The 24,970-nt window shown below is 43.9% G+C and overlaps 1 protein-coding gene and 1 non-coding gene across 2 annotated transcripts in view; one reads left to right on the top strand and one right to left on the bottom strand.

Moving 5' to 3' along the window:
- The window catches only part of LOC139262351 (potassium channel subfamily K member 10-like), a 48,210-nt gene extending 26,753 nt beyond the window's left edge, over positions 1–21,457 (top strand). Inside the window, exons 6-7 of the mRNA XM_070877535.1 lie at positions 12,387–12,529; positions 20,852–21,457. Coding sequence (XP_070733636.1) covers positions 12,387–12,529; positions 20,852–21,457 — 749 coding nt within the window. The remainder of the gene's footprint in view (positions 1–12,386; positions 12,530–20,851) is intronic.
- A 3,093-nt stretch (positions 21,458–24,550) lies between these two features.
- LOC139263568 (U2 spliceosomal RNA) lies at positions 24,551–24,748 on the bottom strand. The gene has a single exon (XR_011593169.1). It is a non-coding gene; the product is annotated as a U2 spliceosomal RNA (small nuclear RNA).
- Between the last annotated feature and the right edge of the window lie 222 nt (positions 24,749–24,970).

Here is a 24,970-nt window from a genome sequence, read left to right as displayed (position 1 = left end):
TCCACAAATTTGGAGATACTACATTTAATCCCCTCATCTAAATCATTAATGTACAGTGTAAACAGCTGGGGCCCCAGCACAGAACCTTGCGGTACCCCACTAGTCACTGCCTGCCATTCTGAAAAGTACCCATTTACTCCTACTCTTTGCTTCCTGAATGACAACCAGTTCTCAATCCATGTCAGCACACTACCCCCAATCCCATGTGCTCTAACTTTGCACATCAATCTCTTGTGTGGGACCTTGTCGAAAGCCTTCTGAAAGTCCAAATATACCACATCAACTGGTTCTCCCTTGTCCACTCTACTGGAAACATCCTCAAAAAATTCCAGAAGATTTGTCAAGCATGATTTCCCTTTCACAAATCTATGCTGTCTTGGACCTATCATGTCACCTCTTTCCAAATGCACTGCTATGACATCCTTAATAATTGATTCCATCATTTTACCCACTACCGATGTCAGGCTGACCGGTCTATAATTCCCTGTTTTCTCTCTCCCTCCTTTTTTAAAAAGTGGGGTTACATTGGCTACCCTCCACTCTATAGGAACTGATCCAGAGTCAATGTAATGTTGGAAAATGACTGTCAATGCATCCACTATTTCCAAGGCCACCTCCTTAAGTACTCTGGGATGCAGTCCATCAGGTCCTGGGGATTTATCGGCCTTCAATCCCATCAATTTCCCCAACACAATTTCCCGGCTAATAAGGATTCCCCTCAGTTCCTCCTCCTTACTAGACCCCCCGACCCCTTTTATAACCGGAAGGTTGTTTGTGTCCTCCTTCGTGAATACCGAACCAAAGTACTTGTTCAATTGGTCCGCCATTTCTTTGTTCCCCGTTATGACTTCCCCTGATTCTGACTGCAGGGGATCTACGTTTGTCTTTACTAACCTTTTTCTCTTTACATATCTATAGAAAGTTTTGCAATCCGTCTTAATGTTCCTTGCAAGCTTCTTCTCATACTCCATTTTCCCTGCCCTAATCAAACCCTTTGTCCTCCTCTGCTGAGTTCTAAATTTCTCCCAGTCCCCAGGTTCGCTGCTATTTCTGGCCAATTTGTATGCCACTTCCTTGGCTTTAATACTATCCCTGATTTCCCTAGATAGCCACGGTTGAGCCACCTTCCCTTTTTTATTTTTATGCCAGACAGGAATGTACAATTGTTGTAGTTCATCCATGCGGTCTCTAAATGTCTGCCATTGCCCATCCACAGTCAACCCCTTAAGTATCATTTGCCAATCCATCCCAGCCAATTCGCGCCTCATACCTTCAAAGTTAGCCTTCTTTAAGTTCTGGACCATGGTCTCTGAATTAACTGTTTCATTCTCCATCCTAATGCAGAATTCCACCATATTATGGTCACTCTTCCTCAAGGGGCCTCGCACAACGAGATTGCTAATTAATCCTCTCTCATTACATAACACCCAGTCTAAGATGGCCTCCCCCCTAGTTGGTTCCTCGACATATTGGTGTAAAAAACCATCCCTTATGCACTCCAGGAAATCCTCCTCCACCGTATTGCTTCCAGTTTGGTTAGCCCAATCTATGTGCATATTAAAGTCACCCATTATAACTGCTGCACCTTTATTGCATGCACCCCTAATTTCCTGTTTGATGCCCTCCCGAACATCACTACTACTGTTTGGAGGTCTGTACACAACTCCCACTAACGTTTTTTGCCCTTTGGTGTTCTGTAGCTCTACCCATATAGATTCCACATCATCCAAGCTAATGTCCTTCCTAACTATTGCCTTAATCTCCTCCTTAACCAGTAATGCTACTCCACCTCCTTTTCCTTTTATTCTATCCTTCCTGAATGTTGAATACCCCTGGATGTTGAGTTCCCAGCCCTGATCATCCTGGAGCCACATCTCCGTAATCCCAATCACATCATATTTGTTAACATCTATTTGCACAGTTAATTCATCCACCTTATTGCGGATACTCCTTGCATTAAGCCCCTTGATTATCCACTATTGGGATGTTTTTACTGTTTTTACTGTCTTCTACTGCGAAGACCGATACAAAATATTTGTTGAACATCTCTGCCATTTCCCTGTTCTCCATTATTAATTCCCCAGTCTCATCATCTAGGGGACCAACATTTACTTTAGCCACTCTTTTCCTTTTTATGTACCTGTTGAAACATTTACTTTTTAAAAATATTTCGTGCTAATTTACTTTCATACTCTGTCTTCCCTCTCTTTGTCATTTTTTTTAGTTGTTCTTTGCTGGCTTTTAAAAGTTTCCCAATCCTCTGGCCTCCCACTAGTCTTGGCCACTTTGTATGCCCTTGTTTTCAATTTGATACCATCCCTTATTTCCTTAGTTAGCTACGGATGGTTACCCTTTCTCAGTCTTTCCTTGTCATTGGGATATATTTTTGTTGCGAGTTATGAAATATCTCCTTAAATGTCTGCCACTGTTCATTAACTGTCCCATACTATTTTCCCAGTTCACTTTAGCCAACTCCCATCATATCCCTTATCACATCAATGAAAATGCCGGCTCTACCTTAATTATTCACTTCTATTATTTTTGCTGAACCTGCAGCAATCGCATACAACTTCTGCTTCAGTAAAGTTTAAACCATAATGAAGGAGTAATTATTTGCATCTCTATTATGCTAGCCTATGAAAAAGATTGATGCTTTCTAAATCTAGAACCTGGTTTTGGAACACACATTAATGTTAGTTTAAAAAATGTAATCCTGTTTCATTGTGCCAGAGTAGTAAAGATAAACATATTGATTATGACAAAACTTTAATAAAGTTATGTTACTGTCAGTAGTTTTAGTGATTAGCAAACCTGATGCAACATTCATGTAAGACAGATAGATATAGATTAGACATGTATTTATATAGCACTGTTCACATCCACTTTTTTTGTAATGTAGTCACTGTTGTAATGTAAGAAACAAAGCAGCCAATTTGTGTGCAGCAAGTTCCCACAAACAACAATGAAATAGATCACCAGATAATCTGTTTTGAGGTGTTGGTTGAGGGATTAATGTTGGCCAGGACACAAGCAATTACCACAAAAACTAAATTGTTAATATAACAGCTCTGTTATTCTTTAGCCCTGCTTTTGGAGTGGCATTTAGTACAAGTACCACTCCTTTGAAAACATTCCCATAAATCACAGTGCAATAATGTCTGGAGTCCAACATCAAATTATTGGCTAGTTATCCTAATATTACTAATACTTGTTGGAGAAATTATACGGTGTGCATGTTGCAATTTTAGAGAATTTAAAAATGAATGGAGCAAATACAAGAGTGAAATGCCAAATGATTATTTTGAAGGCATCAGTTGTCTGTGTCTAATGTTTTTACTCCTTGTTTTACACTTGTTTTACCCTCACATTATCCTCTGTAGCTGCATGCTGGTCGATCACTTCCCTGCTCTGTCAGACAGGAAAAGTGTGAACTTTCATGGACCTAAAATGGCTAAACTAACAACAAAATTGGGAGAATTAGATGAAAAGGGAAGCATACATTCCATTTTTAAAAGTATAAATAGATTACTCAATTTTACTTTTGATCAGAAGGGCTTTCCAATAAGTGGCAAATTCATAAGAAAAATTACTAGTTATGTTCTAGTAAGAATGCACTGTAGAGCACTTAAAGATTGATGATGTATTGTACATACTATAAGGTGTTAGAGGAATCTATTCTTCAACTTGTTAGATAGTAGTCGACTATTGAAGCACATGTAACAGATGTTCTTCCAAATAGAAATATAATTCAAATCCATCAAATAAATCAAACTGTAGATTTCACTTTTTCTGTCGTTCTGTTATGGATATCAGTCTCAACTGATGTGAAATTAGCTTCAAACTTATGAATGCTTAAGATAAGTTCAGATCTTACATAGAGCTAAAAAAAAAAGTTCAGGGATGAATAGCACTTTACAGTCTCAGGGCTAGAACCTCCACTTTTTTTGTATGTTTAACGCCCACTTAACGCCCATTTTACCGCTGAAATGACATATAACGCCTATATATCGCCCATTTTGTGCCAAAATGGAAACTGACGGGCATTTTTAGGACACTTATCGCCGAGCGTTACTTTCCCCATGTGCTTAACGCCGGGAAAAAATATTACCGCCCGCCCACTTTTTTGGCGCGGAATCATCAGAATGGGCAAAATCAACGCCCATAATATCACCCAGCGTTACTTTCTGCACGGAATTAGCGCCGAGATTCAATAATACCGCCCGCCCATTTTTTTTTGTCATAAAGAACACATTTGGCAAAACTAATGCCCAGGAGATCGCGCACCATCACTTTCACCACCTCGCACACATATCGCCGACAATATCGCTCGCCCAAAAAAACGCCCAGAAAAAGTGGAACTGTTCTGAACGGTGTGGCTGGCATTTTTAAAATCACAGGTCACTTCATTCAAAAGGCTGCCTCAACTTTGGGGGAGTTTGCAATGAGTTCTTCTCAGGTGAAGTGAACAACTCAACAGACATATTTTCTGGACTATTGGGGGTTTACTCCAGATGTATTTTAGTGAGGAAATCATTGCTTCTGATCAGTCGCTATTATACTTTCAATGCAATGGGGCCACCAAACAATACCTGCTTAAGCAGCGTTTCAGATGTCTGGACCACTCAGGAGGGGAGCTACAATATAACCCTGAGCAAGTAGATAAATTCGTGGTCGTGTGCTCGATGCTGCACAACCTGGCTATCAGGAGCGGCCAAGAATTGCCAGAAGGTACGGATGCTCCACCTCATGAAAGAGAGGAAGAGAACGATGAGGGGCTAGACATTGACCTAGGGCCAGACAATCAGGCTGGCTATGCAACCATGCCCACGACCCCCTCCCGACCGCAGGAAAGGGCCCGTGGTGGCTACATAGCTGCAAGACTCTTACGTGAGGAGCTGATATCTGAACGATTTGCCTGAAAGAGCATTGATGTGAGTGACAATGCTGACACACTGCTGTGAGTGTGCAGCTCAGACATCAATGGTGCCCATCACCTTGGTGCCAGTTAAAGTTTACGTTGATTGATGGTAAGTTGTATTTAACCCTTTCATGTTAAGGAATCACCAGTGTGTAACAGTGCAGCTATCTGAGACAATGCGCAACAAGGTTATGTTCAATAACAAAAATGTTATACCAACATTGGTCTGAAATCATAAGTATCACAGGCAAAAACACCCAACCCCCGCCCACACCCCACTTTTTCCACCATTGACATCAATCAAATGTTCAATATGTCCAGCAACACAGAATACAATGGCAAAGCAGGAGGATGGCCCCCAGCCCCCATACATTACAACAAATTGCATATACCCAGATGGAGATATAACACAGCCATTACCTGCGGACATGCACCTCAATTTACCATCCCTCCTCCCCTTCTTCTCCCCACCTCTACCCCTTCCCCTCCTCACTCCATGGCGCCTGGCCGAGGAGCTCCTCAGGTGGTGCCTCATCGGGGGGGATGAAGGCAGATGCTGTTGTTGCACGGGTACAGGAGCGAGGGGTGCCGAGGGGGCAACAGTCTCTGATGCAGAAGCAGGATCTTGGCCCTTGTTCTCATCTGTCATTCGCAGTGGTGGTGTGGAACCTAAGGGGTGGAGTGCCGCACTTGGGGACCACTGGGAGGCGTGTGCCACCAGTGTTCCTGGCTATCGCATCCAGAGCCTCCGCCATGTATGGAATGTACTCGGTCATGGAGGCCAGCTGTCGGGATATGCCCCCCAATGTTTCGATGAACTGCTCACCAATGTCTACAGTCCTCTGGGACAACTGTACCATCTCTCCGCTGTCATGTGGCGCTCGTGGAACAGGCCTGCCGCGTCCACGACACTCCGCAGGGTCGGCACCGTCCTGGGGACAAATGGGGTGCCCTGTGGTGAGGCGCTTGGGGCCAGTACCTCCAGAGTGGAGGCGGGAATGACCGGAGGACCACTAGATGGCCTTGTGGTGGAATTGTTTCTGGAGCATGGCGATGCAGGTTCCTCGAAGTCCGCGCTCTCATCCATGGAGAACAGACCCAGCGGAATGATGGGCAAGAATCGGAGCTCCTCAGCACCAGATGTTGGATTGTCCGGAGAGTCGGGCCCCGTGCCCCCACCTTCTGGCCTCTATGGTCCTGCCTTGGGACGTGCTGCTGGCTGAGCTGCAAAACACAAATTAGGGTATTAGAGGAGAATGGGGTGCTAGCATCACAAGGTGAGTCCAGCGCTACACACAGCATATACACGACAAAAGCACCACTGCCCTCAAAATCGTCTAAGACATCACATTTTATGACTATCAACACATTTGCATTCCAACGATTTTCATTAGTCCATCATTATTTCTAGGACAATTTTAGAAATAATCTATCATGTATGATTGTTCGGATATGAGTGGGTGTGGCATCTATTGACTTTACATCACGCAATGGTGTAAGCTTTACTCACGTGGCATCACTTCAGGGTCTGCAGATGTGTCCGTGGCTGTCCGGAGGTGCTTCCCCACGAGTGCGAGCACCTGTTCCTCCACCTCAGTGATGTCGTTGGGGCCAGGTGGCCCCCCACCCGTTCGCCTCTGCATGGACCTCATCGTCGATAGCTTCTTCTGTAAAAGGTGACAGGGCGACATGGCATGAGATCATTGCATGATATCATTGCTAGGTACTGTCACAGAGACTGATACAACACATAACCAACAGATGTAATCATGATTATTATGAAAATTATCATTCTTTACCTAAAGACCGTGATCGCAAGCTTTGAGTAAAACATTCCTGGTAAAAGTGAAAGACCTCACATCTGATGATAGTCACTCATGACTATTATGTTCAGAATAACTCAACAAGCCTGTATTGTAAGCTCAAACTTTTGTGACTTTGGTGTCTTTAATGTGACTCTAGAGTGAGGAAGCAGCATGGTCGATTACCTTTTATACCTGCTTGCCCAGGGTGTACTGGTGACCCTTAGGCTTCCACAGGTGTGCCCCCTGGTGGCAAGTCTTACATGTTGGTGAGATTTACATACATACATAACATCGCTCCCCCCCAAAGTCTTATGTGCAAGTTATTTGCAAGTTGAGGTGATCTGGCGCTCTGCGTTCCCGGGTCGATCGCCTGGGTTGAAGTCCTGGCATGGGTGAGTTGGTCGGATCATTGCTGCACGGTCGCGTGGCTGGTCTGATCGGACTGTCGGGCATGGTGGGTTCATCCTCGTGGTTGACAGTGAGGTTGATTGTGTTAGTGGGTCACTGGGGGCCAGGTCCTTTCACCGTGGTTCCTGGTTATCTGTAGTTTGCAGTTTGGTCTGGTCCAAATGCTTTCTGCATTTGCCCATTACGTGGTTTCACAACAAACACTCCATTTTCATCAGAAACACTCCATTCTCCTCTTTGGCTAATACAGTGCAGCCCATCTGGGGCCATGAACATGGTCTACATCATTTATTCTGATGTCGTGTGGAGGAGCCGTGCGATCATGGTACATTCTCTGCTGATAGCATACGGAAGGCTCGGTTCTGAGTGATTCTGTCCAGTAACTGCGTAGCACCCGGGATAGCTGGGTCAGTAGGGAGTCTACCTTGACACGTGTGGTGCTTGGCTTTATGATTTGGGCTGCCCACTCCGGACTATTGTCGCTGACCCTAAGGTCTGGCAAGCCAAGGATGGCTGATATGGCCTTGAGACTTTCACTAGTGGCAGGAGGCCGCATGGTCCTTGTGGATCCTGGGCCATGGTGTGGAGGCGCTGGACCACCGACTGTGTGTAGCCTCCCTGTCTTTCTTACCAACGTTGTAGGGTTGCCCCATAGGGGGCAATCTGATGGGATGAGCATTTCGGCTTTGTGACGGATAAGCTGCAACATCCCGTCTAGCGATTCGCCATTAGCAAGCGGTAACATAGGATCCTGGCTGGTCCAGGTCCTAAACTGGGGGGCCGTTACGGTTGACCCCTCACTCTCTAGCACTTCCATAACAACGAGCAGGTCTGCGGGCTGCGCCGTTTCGACCCTGGTGGTGGGCAACGGTAGTCAACTGAGGGCATCAGCGCCGTTCTCAGTGCCTGGCCCGTGGCGGATCATGTTAAGTGCACAGACAGTGTTAGACATATTCGAAACAAAGCATTGATAATGGTGCCTCTGCTCTGCAAAAACCATGAGATTGGCAGCTTGTCTGACTCGAGCAAATATTAGGACACTCTTTGGTACGTCTCTTTTGTCCCGTGAATGCAAGCTACTGCCTTGGTTAACTTATTGGAGACATGTACAGCCAGTTGGGGCTCACCCGCTACTTTGGCTTGCTGTACAACATGCCCGATCCCATGTGATAACACATCACTTGCTACAAATACTCTGTTAGATACATATACAACTGGTTGGGGTTCGCCCGCTACTTTGGCTTGCTGTACAACACGCCCGACCCCGTGTGATAATATATCACTTGCTACAAACACTTTGTCAGATACATATACGACCGTTTGGTGTTCACCCGCTTTATAAGACTTTGGCTTGTGTCAGGTACCCCCGATCCCATATGATAATGCATCATTAGCTGCGAAAGAGCGCTCACATGGGTTACACAGTGCAAACAACTTATTGGAACATAGTGGGTTCCTGGCCTTCTCAGCGGCCTCCCTTTACCTTTGCCCCAAGCCCAGTCATCTTCCTTGCTGGGCAACACATGCCTCTGTTTCGTTGTGGCGACATCCTGTGGTCTAGAAGCTCTCTCATCCCGTGGTCTGGACGCATTTTTGTCCCATGGTCTGGACGCACTCTCGTCCCATGGGTCTGGATGCTCTTTCGTTCCGTGGTCTGGTTGCACTCTCATCTGTGTCCATGATGCCGACTGCTGCGATCTTCCTCCCCAGGGATTTTGCCTCTGGCGTCAGGAAGACACATTCAGATCATTTCGGCCGGAGTCCCATTCTGCTTGGTCGACTTGGAGCCTCTTCCATCGTCGCGAAGAGGTTGTCGGCTTTGGGTGGTGGGTACCGCCCTATACCGCTGCTTGGTTGATCTTTACCTCCTCGTGGTCGTGATGAGCAGCCTTTGCCTCGGGGATCTGCAAATGGATCTGCACTTCGATGCCTGGTTCAGCTGAAGGTGGGGGCTTGCTCAGTCTTTGAGCAAGGGAGATGTCGTTCACCGGAGAAGGTACACAGAGGTCTCCCAGTTCCATCGAATCTTCCCTATCCACCTTCTAGCAAGCAGAGTTGGCCCATCACCTGAAACAATCCACAGTGGTAAATCGTGCACCGCTTCCTCATAGGACACTCTTATATCCGCACTAACAATAACTGGTATCAGGGGTGTAGGTGCGCAGCTTTGCCTGAATCGGGATCAGCCTGGGTCGTTATGCTCTGTCAACCCACAGCCTCTCGAATGCCTTCTGGCTCATTATTGATTGACTCGCCCCCGTGTCCAATTTCATGGAGACTGGAGTGCCTTTGAGTTTAACTTTTAACATTATCGGAGGGCTTTTGGTGGTGAAGGTATGTATCCCATATACTTCCTCTTCATCCTCGGGTTGAGTTGCCTCTTCTGCTCGTTCAGTGTGATCCTCACTGGATCGGTCGTCCTCTCTTGACTCTGCCACGTGGTGAGTCACAGGTCGTTTGTGTTGTGTATGAAGAAAGAATCTGACTGGATACTGTGAGTAAAGTAAAGTGTGAACAAAGTCTTTTATTGCAGGTCTCCAGAGTGCCTCTCCAACTTGTGAGGCCTCCTTAAGTACCTGTGCTCCCAAGGGATTACGGGATCTCTTGGGACTCCAGGGGATGAGCCCTCTGGTAGCTGTACACGGTATATACATGTTTACGTACATAACAGTTTGTACATTGTCTGGCGGTGCCCCATTGTTCCACAGCCCTTCCACACATAGGGCTTGAATCAACATTGATTGGCTCTATGACTGCCCCCGCAGCACCAACATGGTGTTAATGGATAGGCATTCACACCCCACAGCGGACTCTGAGTCACCCTAGGTCTAGGTCTGGCCTCTGCAGTCGTGTAGGCCCTGCCATGTATAGTTCTGCCTGTTGAAAGCATTATTTTATGCACAATACTTGCCGGTGAGCTTCGATTCTGTGAAGATATCTGTTTCGTGTTGTCGCCCATGGACGTGAAAGCCTGGGCTGTCGTGATGGCCTTGCTCAGATCTAGGGATTCGGCAGACAGCAGTTTGCGAAGAATGACCTTGTGGCCGATTCCAAGCACGAAAAAGTCCCGCAACATTTCCCCCAAAGATCCGGCAAATTCGCACTGTCCCGCAAGGCGTCTTAGGTCGGCGACAAAGCTCGCCACATTCTGGCCCTCGGAGCAATGGTGCGTGTAAAAGCAATACCTGTCCATTGAGATGCTCTCCTTCGGCTTGAGTTGTTCCCGAACCAGTGTGCACAGCTCTGTGTAAGTCTTGTCTGTTGGTTTGCCGGTGCCATAAGATTTTTGAGGAGGCCATATATCGAAGACCCACATATGGTGAGGAGAATCGCCCTGCGCTTGACTGCCGTGTCAGCCTTGTCCAGTTTGTCGGCCACAAAGTACTGGTCGAGATGCTCAACGAAGGTTTCCCAATCATCACCCTCAAAAAATCTCTCAAAAATACCAACGGCAGCCATTACCACTTGAAAGTTCATGATCCATTACTCATCGCCAATTATTATGTTCAGAATAACTCCACAAGACTGTATTGTAAGCTCAAATTGTTGTGACCTTGGTCTCTTTAATGTGAATTTAATGTGACTCCAGAGTGAGGAAGCAGCATGGTAGATTACCTTTTATACCTGCCTGCCCAGGGTGCACAGGTGACCCTTAGGTCTCCCACAGCTGTGCCCCTGGTGGCATGTCTTACATGTTGGTGAGGTTTACATACATACATAACAATTACTGTTAGAAATCAAATTATATAAATACATAAGTACATGTAAATCAATATAATATTTTTGCGGATCCCACAAGGTCGTTCCATCGTTTGCGGTATTGGTTGCCCTCACGAACCTCGTTGGACGCCAATGAGACCACCTCTGCTATCTCGGTCCATATCCTCTGATATGCCTTTCGGGTGGGCTTCCCACGCCATCCCTGTGTCAAATCACCCCAGCATGACTCGACCTCCTGCAGGAGGGAGTTGCCTTGTCAGAGAACCTCCTGGTTCTTTTGCACCCTCTTATGTGCACCTCTTCCACCTCACTGCTCTCTCCAGTGTCAGTCTCCACAGCGTGCTGTGATGCCTCCTCCTCTCTCCATTATAGGCCAAATTCGGGCAAATATGTGGCAAATTTTTGTTTGCCTACTTGCTGTGAAGCTCTAAAATCTCCCTCCTTCCTCCCAAAGCAGCCACACCACACCCTTCAGTCCCTCTCTGTCTCCTTTTCTGCACATGTCATGATAACCCTTGACCTCCTGAATCACGGGAATCAAGCGTTGCCATACCGTTTCTAAGGACGGCCACACTTTACGGCAGAAGGTCAAAAAATTTAAAGCTACCGCCCATTTCATATCGCTCGTGGTAACGTCCATTTTCAAAAATGGAGACTAGGTGCTTTGAGAATGGGCGAGAAGCCAACGATCTGAAAACCCTTTTTTAGCGCTGACGCCGGAAATAACGCCCATTTTTGGGCGATAAGCACAAAAGTGGAGGTTCTAGCCCTCAGACTGTTTCTCTGTTTATCTAAATGTCCTAAGTTTTTCTATTGGCTTGCTTCATGTACTTTTTGATACCTTGCCAACTACAGGGCCCTATATTAGGCTAATCTCATGGCTTAATGTATTACTATGTATAAAGAGATAAATAATTGAAAGAACAGGATGTACAACATAAATTAGTGTAAATAAAATGAGACAGAGGATTTTAATAATGGCAAAAGAAACAGCAAGGCTGATGCCCCATCTTGAAGACAGACAAAACAATGGCTAGTATCGTATTTCAGGCCAGACAAGAATACATTTGCGTTCGCAAGATATTGCTGATTTTGAAAAAGTCAGTGCTTTTTCTATTGATTTCTAATTGGAAATAGTAATTTTAGCTGTTTGTTTCCAGCTCTGAGTTTGATTGGCTTAGGCCAGTTTCGGTCAAACCAAATATCTGAACCAAGGCCAATTTACTTAATGCTAATAAAAGCTACTGCTGTTTTGAGTTGGTGAGTATTTTTGTGAACTTTAACACTTACAAAAAATGCTTTACAAAATGTTGGCCATCACAGTGCTGAATATACATCTTGTGTCTGTGTTCTGTCACTGAAACATTACAGCAGGTGATAGAGGTTAGGGACAGCAGTTGCTGTGAAATTAGATCATCTCTGAAAATTAGCAACAGGCTCTCATTTTCCAAAATACTGTGCAATAACAAGAAACAATTAAAAGTTATATCTCTATAAAATGTGTGCACTTAGTTCTATGTAATCTGTTTATTCAGGCGGAAACATATCTATTCATTATCGAGAATGGTATAAACCATTAGTTTGGTTCTGGATTCTAGTGGGTCTGGCCTATTTTGCAGCTGTCCTCAGCATGATTGGAGACTGGCTACGTGTGATATCCAAGAAAACAAAGGAAGAGGTAAGATGCTGTATTTGCTCTTGTAAACATGCAAGCCCTTTTTGGAGCTAAAGGCCACCCACTAATTAAACTGCAGGTCCAGGGTGGAAGTTGCAGAGCAGGTTAATGTAGTATCCCAGAGCCAACAGATCCTGGGAACAAATGCGTAAGAGGGTCACTTGCATCAGGAGAAATGCCAAGATAAGTGTACCATTCTTTGTATACATGATTCTTACTCGTGCAAAGAAGGCATAGAACAAATGTAAAGGTTAAACTGCTGCACCTTCAGAGAGATGGTATGCAAAACCTGGCGATAACATTTGCCCATTTTCTCAGCACATTATTGTTGCAAAAAAGCTGCAGAATACAATTCTAGTAACGCATACTAATACTTTGCATAGAAGAGTTCAAAGTTCTGCTCTGAGTGAGTACTGCCAACACAAACAGTATGTGTGCTACTTTACACAGAGAGGGAGGTTGGAGGGTATTCAAAAATGGCAGTTCAGCTTCGGTATAAGGAACTTACGGCATGCTCTTGGGTGGGACAATGTGTGGGTTTTCATAGCAAAAACAAAATTGTTCAGTGGCGGGTGTATCCATTACTGGAATTAGTTCTTGATCGCAGAATGCCTCAGCAATATCCCTGTCTGTCCATCAACTCCTTCCATGTTGATCTCCTCCCCTGCCTTTTTGTGTGATCATCCATGCCATTGCCCTTCTATTGAGCTGTTGTATGCTCCTTCCTCGTTGGATGACAAATTGTACAACAAGATGGTGATGATTTGGGAAACCTTGGATGAAGTGAGGAGCAACACCCCACCTGAGTAGTCCAAATAACGGAATCATTACTTTAGCATCCCAAAGGTGTATTCAACAATACAACAGGTGGTGACATGGAACTCGTATTTGTACTTTGCCTTGTGAGGCTTTCTATTTGGGGACATGAGACAGATGCAAGGGGTAGATCTGGTCTCCTAGCAGCTGTTCTGGCAAGACCTACAAATAACTTAGACACTATGGAATGCTACATAATAAAAGCAACATGGGTGATTCCTGGTTACTAGGCTTTAACTTGCAGATACCACCTGAATATTTGCAGGCTGGAAATCCATATTGCCACATGAGTTCCATTTGTAGCAACCTGGACTCTCAGGAAGCCTGCCAACCAAAATATGCTGTGCCTATTCTAGTTTCTACTGGGAAAGTGGTAAGGTTGTTTTCCCTGGTAAACAAGGCATCAGTCACTTTCTTTGTACAAATGTATACTACTTTGTCTGGCAGATATCCTTTGCAATGACCTGGAAGGATCCCATTGCATAGCAATTTGATGCCATTGGGACCTTTACCACTAGACAGACCTTTAGATGAGAAGCTATCTCAATCATTGATGTTGCCTGCAAGACAGCTCACAGCACAATCATTGCCTCTGCAGTTAAGTGGAGGCAGCAAAGTCGGGTTTCCTCTGACTTAATCAGAGAGGAGTGTCATGGTTTATAAATACAGGTCCTAGGATATTGATGGGAGTGGAATTACTGCCCCGGTGAAGATTTTGTCTCCTCATGAAACTGATGATCTCATCAAATTCATGCAGAACAATGGGAACACCAATTGCAAAGACTGCAAGAAACTGAAGACTTCAGTAAAAACAAATCGGCCAGCCCACTGCATCTGCTTGAGTGCCGGGCTGATGACATGGCTCCCCACTCCCCAGTCGTCCAGGTAGGGCCCCGCGAAGTCTGCAGCGTGGCCCACCCCTTTAATGAAGGGGAGGGCTCCTTTTACGCGGCAGTGCTACGTGTCCCAGCGCATAGCGCTGAGCCCCTCTCCTTGTGCTTCCGCCCCCTTAGCGCCCTACGGAGGAAATGAGGCTCATTATTTTGCGCTCCACTTCCTCCCGGGGGCAGTAACCCCAATATCGCAAGTGAGGCGGGACTTCCGCACCTGGCGCAGGAACTGCTGCCTCGTGGCTGTTACTGCCCCCAAATGGGGCACAACGCAATTTCCCCCCCAAAGCATCAGGCATCTGAGTATGTGACATATCCACCATCAGTGTGACTCCACAATGTCTCATAAAATCAATTATAATGCAAGGCTTCTGTACTAAATCGCGACTATGCCTCAAGAGATGACCCAAAAGCCAAGGATGCCACAGATATTGATGAAGGGCATTATATGAAAAAGCTCATAAGCAGCCTATCAAGGATGACACAGTCACCCTGCATTGCATGGCTCTAGTTTTGAGAAGACAGGGTGTGTGCCACTTTATGTTGGATCACTCTTTCACCTGTGGGACCTGCTCAGACATGTGTAATTAAAGTCTGTACTCTAATGCGCTCTCTAGACTGAAATTAAGTCAAGGTGTCTCAATTTAGTACCTAGGGATTTGAAACCAACAACAAGGAATTTCACTTAGAAAGCATTAATTGGCTCGCAGTATTGTTATTTGGTGACAGATCCCAAGGGTAATTTTTAAAACCTTGAACATTTATGCCAGCAGAATTGAAAATAATTCTAGAGCGTATTCTATTGCAGTCCTCATTCATTTAAATATTTACACTTTAAAGACTTTGGGGGCGAAATTGCCCCTTTTTATAGCCCCGTTGGCACCTCTGAGGACACATTTTGTCCGGGGGAGGGGGGCGCCACCACCTCCCGGGAAATTGTCGGTTAGCGTCCCGGGCCGCCACACGACCTGCGATGATGTGCGGTGACCCCTCACTGCCCCGCGCTGACCCCTTAACACCCCACGGGCTGCAAGGCTGGCGTGGGTGGATGTCAACGCAGCTTTGCGGGTCGCGAAGCTGGCTAACATCCGCTCTTGGGGTATTAGTTAAAGGGGAGGGCGCTAGCGCCCCGGCCCATCATCTATTTTTGTTGTCAGATTCTCAGGTCGGCTCAACAATGGTGGCCCTAGCGTGGTCCAGGCCGCCATCATGCAGCTGTAGCACTCTCTCTTGGGTGCCAGGGTGCAGGCCCGGTCACACGCTGCCCTGGTGGCCTCATGGAGGCAATCAGCGGCTTTGCAGAGTGTGCAGTGGCCCTCCCCTTTAATCGAAGGGGAGGGGCATTGAAGCGCGTTAGCGCTAGTTTCCACATACTGCTTCCTTTACTGCCCCCAAAGGAAGTGGAGCGTGTGAGACTGTGCTCTGCTTTTTATGAGGGGTGGTAAGGGTAATTCAGTGGCGGGGGTGGGACTTCTGCACTAGGCACTAAAAGCCCTGGCCCCAGAAGGTTACCGCCCCCCAATCGGGTTGCAGGGCAATTTTGCCCCATTTGTGAAATTCAAAAAGAAAAGCTTCATTGTACATGTTAATGAGTAGATGGTTCAAGAAATGGGTTACGTCTCCATAACTCAACCACTAAATTGTAGAGTTTGTTTCTTTCCTTCATCACTCTGCATGTTATCTGGTTAGGAAATTGCCTTAATTGAACAATTCTTATCCGGAACAAAATGCTCAATCCACCGCTGGAGAAAACATATTTTGGCAATCCCCATCATTTAAAATAAATTGCAAAATAGTTTAGTTTCTGTTCATACAGAAGTTCCTTGCGGAGACATCATTGGTGGTATTTCTCCAGCGACTTGAGGTGTCTGCTGTACATGGTGCATATTTCTGAGCCATACAGGAGAGCTGGTATTACTACAGCCCTGTAGACCATGAGCTTGATGATGGATTTGAGGGCCTGGTCTTCAAACATTCTTTTCCTCAGGCAGCCGAAGGCTGCACTGGCGCACTGGAGGCGGTGTTCTTGTTGATAGGAGGCTCCGAGATAAGGGAAGTGGTCCACGTTGTCCAGGGCTGCGCCGTGGATCACGTTGTCCATGCTGCGCTGTACAGCCACCGAAGAACTCATGTTAAAAGTGGAAACAAGTCTTCCTCGATTCCGAGGGACTGCCTATGATGACAGAAGTTCCAACATTTCGCAAACATTCCAACATGAAAGATTTAACAAACTCATCTACGGCTTCAAAATATGACAGAGGAAAAAAGAATCTGCAAGATGATGACAGACTATGGAATGCAAACTGGTGCCAGTCATTCTTGAGCATATCCTCACTGTAGTATAAAAACATAGGAACAGGAGGAGGCCATACGGCCCCTCGAGCCTGCTCCGCCATTTAATAAGATCATGGCTGATCTGATCATGGATTCAGCTCCATTTCCCTGTCCATTCCCCATAACCCCTTATTCCCTTATCATTTAAGAAACTGTCTATTTCTGTCTTAAATTTATTCAATGTCCCAGCTTCCACTGCTCTCTGAGGCAGCGAATTCCACAGATTAACAACCCTCTGAGAGAAGAAATTTCTCCTCATTTCTGTTTTAAATGGGTGGCCCCTTATTCTAAGATCATGCCCTCTAGTTCTAGTCTCCCCCATAGTAAAGGAGCCACAGGCAGTTTTTACGAAAGCAATTTCTGCGGACGCCATTAGTGATTGTTGCGAGGATATCAACTGAACAATATATCCCAGAAGCTAACTGCAGAGACACTGCAACATCTGACTGGAAGACACTTCACGATAAAATGAGAAATAATGGAGATGGATAGAAAATATATGGAGGGGAGGGAGTTGGAAAGGAACAAAGAAGGAAAAGAGTGGAAGAGAAAGAGTAAGGGCGAGATAAGGTAAGGTACCGTAGGCAAATAATATAAATATTATAGCCTTGGAGCATAGCAAGAAACATGTGGAAACAGTTTACCTGTCTCATACTTTACCTTGGTGTGTTTGTGCTCATGGCTATACAGGAAACTAGGAAACTGGAAAAATATACAGTAAATACAGGCGAAGACTGATGAGAAAGAATATAAAATTTGAGTGCAATAAATCAGCATTACTTCTCTGATGACTCAGATTAGGAAACTCCAATTTCAAACTCCAGTCTATGCAGAGATAGCTGATCTCAATGCATGCAAGTGGATGTCATAGGGCAATAGGATTGATTCAGCAGGCCAGGCAGCATCTGTGGAGAGAGAAACAGAGTTAACGTTTCAGGCCGTTAACTCTGTTTCTCTCTCCACAGATGCTGACTGACCTGCTGAGTATTTCCAGCATTTTCTGTTTATATTTCAGATTTCCAACATCCGTGGTACTTTGCCTTTGACTGTAGGATTGAACTTGGTTGTGCTGCCGCCACTGTCAAATAGTTTGTTGGCACCTTCTGGGAGAAGAGAAAAAAATGGAGGAAACAAAGTATTTTCTCATAATGTGAAGAGTTCCCTGTTCTATGTTCCCCCATTGAAAACAAAAGTTCAGTTTTGCTGCTGACTCTCTTATTTTTACCCTCATCAATTTAAATGAACTCAAAATCGGGGCCCAAGTTTTCCTAACTAGTACTTCCTACCAATGCTGCTCTTTGCCAAGAGCATCTGATTGGGAAATTAGCCCTCATACGTTGTAAATTGTTAGGGAAAGACCAAACCGTTTTGAAATAACAATTGAATAAATATTTCTTTAGCATTTAAAATATATAAAATCTCAAGCAAACTGGAAAAAGCAAGTTTTAAAACAAACTTTCACATATTTCCTGTCATTTTGTAAAACCCTGAGGCAAGCTTTGTGTCATGTATGTAACCTCTATGTAACACCACTGCAATACTGTATATACTTAAGCAATGCACACCTTGACCACAGGAGTGAACTTGTGGGAGACACTCTTTACCTGGTCATCCAGGTATATAAAGGGAGGTCCCACGCAGGGTCATCACTTCTTGGTCCTGTGAATAAAGGTTCAGGTCATAGAGTGACCTTGTCCATAGAATGTGCCTCATGTGGGTTTTGTGCCATTGAGTAAGGACATTACACTTTGCTCTCAAGAGTGCTGACATCTTGCATGATTGACAGAAAAGCTAAAGGTGCAGCTCATAATTTATTGATTAAGCTTTGGAAGCCAAATTTATTACATTTTACAGTTTTCAAGGAGCACCCGATTATCCTAAATATTGCTAGACCAAAATAAATGAGAGTGCATTACCAATTCCCCAAGTGAACTGAGAACAAATTGCTATGGGTTGGAAAGCCAATTTACACTGGTTTTTCCCAATCAAAACTAGTTTTTAAAATTGATTTGAAACCGTTTGATGTTCTGATATCATGACTTCATGGTGTTTTAGGAATGCCCCAGTATATTGTGCACTTTTTACTGCAGACCACATTTACACTGTGGTCTGAGGTTTTGAAGTTTGGATGTGAAAATCCCAACTGATGACAATTTCACCTCTACTTTTGTAGTGTGATCCATAGACATAGTATAGTCCTTGCTTCTTTAGTGCTGCACCAAAGTGGAAATCAGCCGTCACACCAAATCACTTTGGTGTGATGCTAAAATTTGTGTGCAATTATACCCTTAAAATATTCTATAAGAATATAGCTTTAATACCAGTTACTTGAAAGATGATTAATATCAGTAATTAAATAGGCTGAAATTTTTGACAACCAAAGATATTGAGCTGAAAGTTTGCAGGACCTCCACTGGTCTCCTGCCTTAAATCCAGCAGAAGCCCAGCAGAACACCCCAGTGAAACCTGGTCACACTAGGCCACCACTATTTCTGCTCCTGCTACATTTGGGACTTGGCACTATTAGGGTTGGTACACCAAATGAGTGGAAGCATTTTGGCTACCATAAGTGAGTATGTGGGCCCCATTAGTGGGGTCAGAGCAAGGAAAGTGGCCTGGACCATGAAGCCCTCCCTCAAATTTGCTTTAAAATGTTGGCCAACCAGCTCCCTGAGGGAAGAGCCCCTCCTAGGCGGCAGTGCCATGCGGCTCAGTGTGTAGCGCTGCTAAGACCTGAGCCCCGTTACTACCCTAGGAAGGAAGGGGAGTGCTTCCTGTATGTTACCGCCCCCAAATGTGGCGATTCCCAATTTCTAGGCCCTAGAGTCTAAAAGCAATTAAGTTATACAAAAACGTTATAAACCACTGGTTAGGCCTCAGCTGGAGTACTGTGTTCAATTCTGCGCAGCAGAATTTAGGAAGGTGTCATGGCCTTGGAGAGGATGCAGAAGAGATTTACTAGAATTGTATCAGGGGTGAGGGACTTCAGTTATGTGGGGTGACTGGAGAAGCTGGGGTTGTTCTCAGTAGAACAGCGAAAGTTAAGGGGAGATTTAATAAAGGTGTTCAAAATAACGAACGGTTTTGATAGAGTAGATAAGAAGAAAATATTTCCTGTGGCAGAAAGATTGGTAATCAGAGGACACAGATTTAAGGTGATTGGCAAAAGAACCAGATGCGACATGAGGGGGAAGACATTTACTCAGCAACTTGCTATCATCTGGAATGCACTGTCTGAAAGTGTGGTGGAAGCAGATTCAGTAATAACTTTCAAAAGGGCATTGGATTAATACTTGGAAGGGAAAGAAAATACAGGGCTATGGGGAAAGAGCAGGGGAGTAGGACTAATTAGATAGCTCTACCAAAGTTGTGCTGGGCCAAATGGCCTCCTTCTGTGCTGTATCATTCTATGATTCTTTTTTGGGGGTGAGGGAGCCCAGGTAACCCTCCCTATAGATATTGTAGGAAATGCAGCAGCCAATTTATGCACAGCATAGTCCCATAGTCCCATAATGACCTGATAATCTGTTTTAATGATGTTGGTTGAGAGATAAATATTGGCCAGGACACCACAGAGATTTTCCCTGCACTTCTTCAAAATAATTATATGGGATCTTCTATGGCCACCTGAGAGGAAAGGAAATGCCTTGTTTAGCACCCAATCTGAAAGACCGTACCTCAGACTGGAGTGTTGGCCTGGATTATGTGCTCAAGTCTCTCAAGTGGGACTTGAACTCACAAACTTCTGACTCAGAATCGAGAGTGTTACCCCTGAGCCATGGCTGACATTGGCCGTAATCTTGGTGTTATTGTCAAGATTGCAACCCGAAGAATTTTGGGGACTTTGTTTTTATTTTTTGATGTTTATTGATTATTTTTGGCCTATGTCAGAACCGTTTCTAATTTACTGACATAACAAATGGATTTAATAGTTGGTCTTTTAAGTTATCTCCTATAGCTATGACAGCTTAAACTGTAGAACTGTTTATCTCCTTCAATCCTTTCCTTCCTTCCTTCTGGAACCTTCACTTCCTGATTTACTTTCTCTTCCCCTTTATTCATGTTGGTTTTGGTGTTCTGCATTATGGGCCTTGACCCTTTACCATGGTTATTTATTAAAGGACTAAATAAATCCGTGGCAAGGAAGAAACATTGACACTGCCTATTTTGTACGTAAAGTTGCCTTTATTTATATCATTGTTGACCTTGTATACATTACTGTTGGTGTGTTACTGGATCACTCTTGTTTGTGTAACAATAAGTAATGATTCCTATGTGGCTGCAGGTTGGTGAAATTAAGGCTCACGCCGCCGAATGGAAAGCAAACGTGACAGCAGAGTTCAGGGAAACACGCAGACGATTAAGTGTGGAGATTCACGACAAACTTCAGAGGGCAGCAACCATTCGAAACATGGAGCGAAGGCGGCTTGGCTTGGACCAACGAGCTCATTCCCTGGACATGCTCTCCCCTGAGAAACGGTTAGCGTTTGCAGGTCTGGAGACAGGTCAATTTAAGGCATCATCTCAGGAAAGTATAAATGGCAATTCTAACAATCTACAGCAGAAAGAAACAAGGCAATATGACAAGCACATGCAAGGATCTTCAGAAGACAACATCATCAATAAATTTGGATCTTCAGCAAGAGGAGCCAAGAGATACAAAAATAAAGAACTAAAGAAAGAGATACCAGAGGATGTTAGAAAAATATATGAAACATTTGAAAATTGCACACTGAATGAAGAGAAAAAGGAACAGGAAAGAGAGAAAGAAAACAACATAGATGCTCCTGCTATAACAAGCTACGTTCAGCATCCAGAAGTAGAGGATGACAGAATACCTAATGAAACCAAAAATCCAGAGAATAGGAAATTACTTGAAAAAAAGATATGAAAACACTACGGTGAACAATATCAAAAGTTTGTTTGGAGATTTTTTTAACCACTGACATGTGCCTTATCATTTTAAAAATGTGAGAAAACCATTTTCACACATGCATGGTCTACACAAACCTTTAGATTGATTTATTGTGCCACTGTGATATAAGGATTGAACTACCAAATATCAAACATCGGCTTGAATTAATCTGTTTGATCTATAGGAATGTGTTTGAAGACTATGTTAATACAAACTTGGAAAAATTTTACGTGGACCACTAATGCTCATTACCAATGCAGTATATCTTAGGAAAGAAGTGGATGGTTCTGTATATTGTTATCAGAAGTCCCACAAAATCTCTACATGTTTATTACTGAGAGGATTCAGTTTTGGAATATTTATTTCCACTAATTTATTATAAACTGTTCTACAATTTTGAAACAAACATCAGTTTGTTTTAGGAACCTTGTGCATCTGCTTGGCTTGTGCTGTGTGGCCCTTTTAAAATGTTACATTTCTGATAGACATGAGAATTCTGCAGCAGAGCAATGCAGCAGAGTTACACCGTTACAATATCCTAGTGTAATTGCTGAAGACTGACATAAGCACTCAACAAAAGACCACAGTCTGCATGTCCATATCTTTGTAATTTAATAAGCAACTTCTTGGACTGATCTTGATAAATGTTGATTTCTCAGGGCTCTCTTGTCCTGCTTTTACAAAGTTTCCTATATTAGGTTTTAAAAAATATAGGGCGTTGGGAATAATATTACACAAAAGTAATAATTCAAAGAAAGCATGTTGGTGTATGGATCTATGATCATTCTCTTGTTGTCTGTGATTCTTCTGCAATTAATACAATTAATTGGTATTGGTTCTTGAAAATTAACATCAATAAAATGAAGACAGAGCCTGATAAAATTAAGCAGGTATTTTTAATCCATGTTGTGCCATTTTTGTCTTTTCCCCATACTACCACCCTCGATTCAGCCTCCTTCTGAAGAGGCTTGTAAAACAGGTTTGACACCCCACGCTTGCCTAGAGTGCAAGTGCTGCAGTTCAAAAAGGACAAGAAGGCTATTCTCCCTGGGTCAGACACTTCTCCTCTGTGGAATGTCTCATTTAGCTGCCTGAATGTGGACTGATGCATGGGCTCGTATTGCTACCTGGTATATTTATGTCAGATACTGCTGGGATTAAAACCTGCAACTTCAGAAATTTGAAGGGGTTGTTTTAACTGATGCAAAACACAAAGACTTTGAAAATCCACGGAGTGTGGTACCGCATCCTGGCTTAAGTGCCGGTATCTGCTCCCCTCTCCTTGGGACTCCGCCGCTAACCACACCAAAGTTCACAGGATTGGGGGAAGGACTGCAAAGGTTGGGTCTTTGATGGTTTGGGGGTGTATTCTTCCGGCTGATGAATCTGAAAACTCCAGATGAAGCTTTTCCAAGTCTGGTTTATTGCCTCCTCCCCCGGAAAGGAAAAAGGCTGCCCCTAGCACCTCACAGTATCAGCGAGCCACTTGGAATATATTTAAAAATTTGCGGCCCATCATCTTTGGGAGTTCAGGCTCTGATCCCAACCTGAAGCCCCAGGTTGGTTCCATATCTGTTGGTGCAAGTACACCTGGTTTCCCCAGATGCCGTGGCCCCACACCGGATCCCAGCTGAGGGCTGGGGTGTGGGAACTCTTGACTTGGGGATGCCCTGCCCCCAGCATATCTGAGTTCCGGCTGATTTAATGTCTTCTGTTAAAGCATCAGCAGGAGTCTGGCAGAAAGGCCAGTGAATTTTAAGGCAAAATTGTATGTGTGTTTTTAAGTGTAGAAAATCAAAGAATCATATTTTAAAACAGCACTGGAATAATGTAAGATATTTTATGACCGGTCAAGTGAGAAGGATCCAATGTTATTGGTAGAGTGTTTCCAATGAATAATCCAATTTTCATATTTCTTTATTTCTGTGAAGTTGTACAACTATTTTTTTACTAAAAAATTAATAACTTTGAGATATTTTATTTCTGTGATTCTTTGATGTCAGTGTTGATGACTGTATTGTATCAGAACTAAATGATTTTATGTCCAGAAAGTAAGAGATAAATAATGTTCCATAAAGCCCTAATTCATATGGGAAAATATAAGCTGCATTATGAGCTCCTCAAAAGAATAGCATTCCTATGTGTTTGTGTTGTGTCATTATGTGACATTACTGCAATACTAAGATACAATGTGAATTCTGCTAAGCTAAAAATGAAATTTTCTGCTGAAACATCAGAGAGAAATGACAGCACACAGTGCAGGAAATTTCAAGGGCAATTTATCCCAACATATTTTAAATTGTTATTTTTTTCAAAATGGTAGCAAGGCACCATAACTGCACATTCAAAGTTGCTTAGAATGCTAGATTGTGAGGGTATTCCCAGAGCTCCCTCCTCCAAAATGCTTAAACATAAGATTTAGTTTCAATACACTGGCACTAAACTGCATTTGCAGATCTCTGCCGCTAGAAAAAATATAAAACAGGACCAACTGCGTCTTACTGATTTCCATGAGCGTTCTCGGACCTCAGTGTTTGAGCACTGAGCAATCATCAACTGTGACATCATGGATATAAGAGAGGGAAACGTTAGGAAAAACTTTAAAGATTAACAGTTAAATATCATTGAATAGGAAATTTCTCCCACTGTTATTGGTCATACTTAAAATTATGCAAACCATGTCACTATACCCAGTGAAAACAAGCAACTGTTTAACTAGATGAAACAAGAACAGAGGTTCTATAATGGGAACAGTGGAATGCTTCTTTTTTTCCACAAGTGGGAAAGACCTAAGGGCAGATTTTCATCTGTACTGCCTGGGTGTAATGTATCACAGGGAGGCTGACAGCCCACAATGGAGTCCATCTGACTTCCTTTCCGTTAATTTAAATGGAAAGGGAATAGGGCAGGCTTCATTAGAACCATCATTTTTTTTAAATATTTATTCATTGCCAATCTTTCCAATTCTTTGTCAGATCAACCTGTCAGATCACAAATGCCAGAGGTCACCTTGGGCCCATTCAAGGATCACTCTGCGCCAATGTTTTTGCTCTTAGCCAAAAGGCCTAGAGCCCAAGCACCGTTCCTGGAAGTACTGCAATACCAGGTTCGTGCCATGGAGGTGGATGTGTGCCCCCCACCCACCTCCTATTTCCAAAAAGCATAGGAGAACCACCTTCCTGATCCAGGGAGAACCACTTTCTGGTCATGGTTACTCCCCTGTCAGGTCAGTTACGCATGATCTTAGCCAAAAGGCCGAGAAGCGATAGGGGATTTTCCTCTTTGTGCTCTGCTCAGGTAATACTTTATGTACAGTATTCAAAACACGATAATGTCAGCAGTATTCAAAACATGATAATGTCAGCAGTGAGCTGTGTCCAGAAGGAATAAATGAGATATTCCACAGATTACCCATTATTCTTTCTTTGTACAACAGGTGCAGGATTTAAAAAAAAGTTAATCTAATATTTAATTTTGTTGATGATCATC

The sequence above is a fragment of the Pristiophorus japonicus genome, chromosome 4 (genome assembly GCF_044704955.1).
Source record: "Pristiophorus japonicus isolate sPriJap1 chromosome 4, sPriJap1.hap1, whole genome shotgun sequence".
Classification (NCBI taxonomy): Eukaryota; Metazoa; Chordata; class Chondrichthyes; family Pristiophoridae; genus Pristiophorus; species Pristiophorus japonicus.
This window is presented reverse-complemented; position numbering and strand designations above follow the sequence as displayed.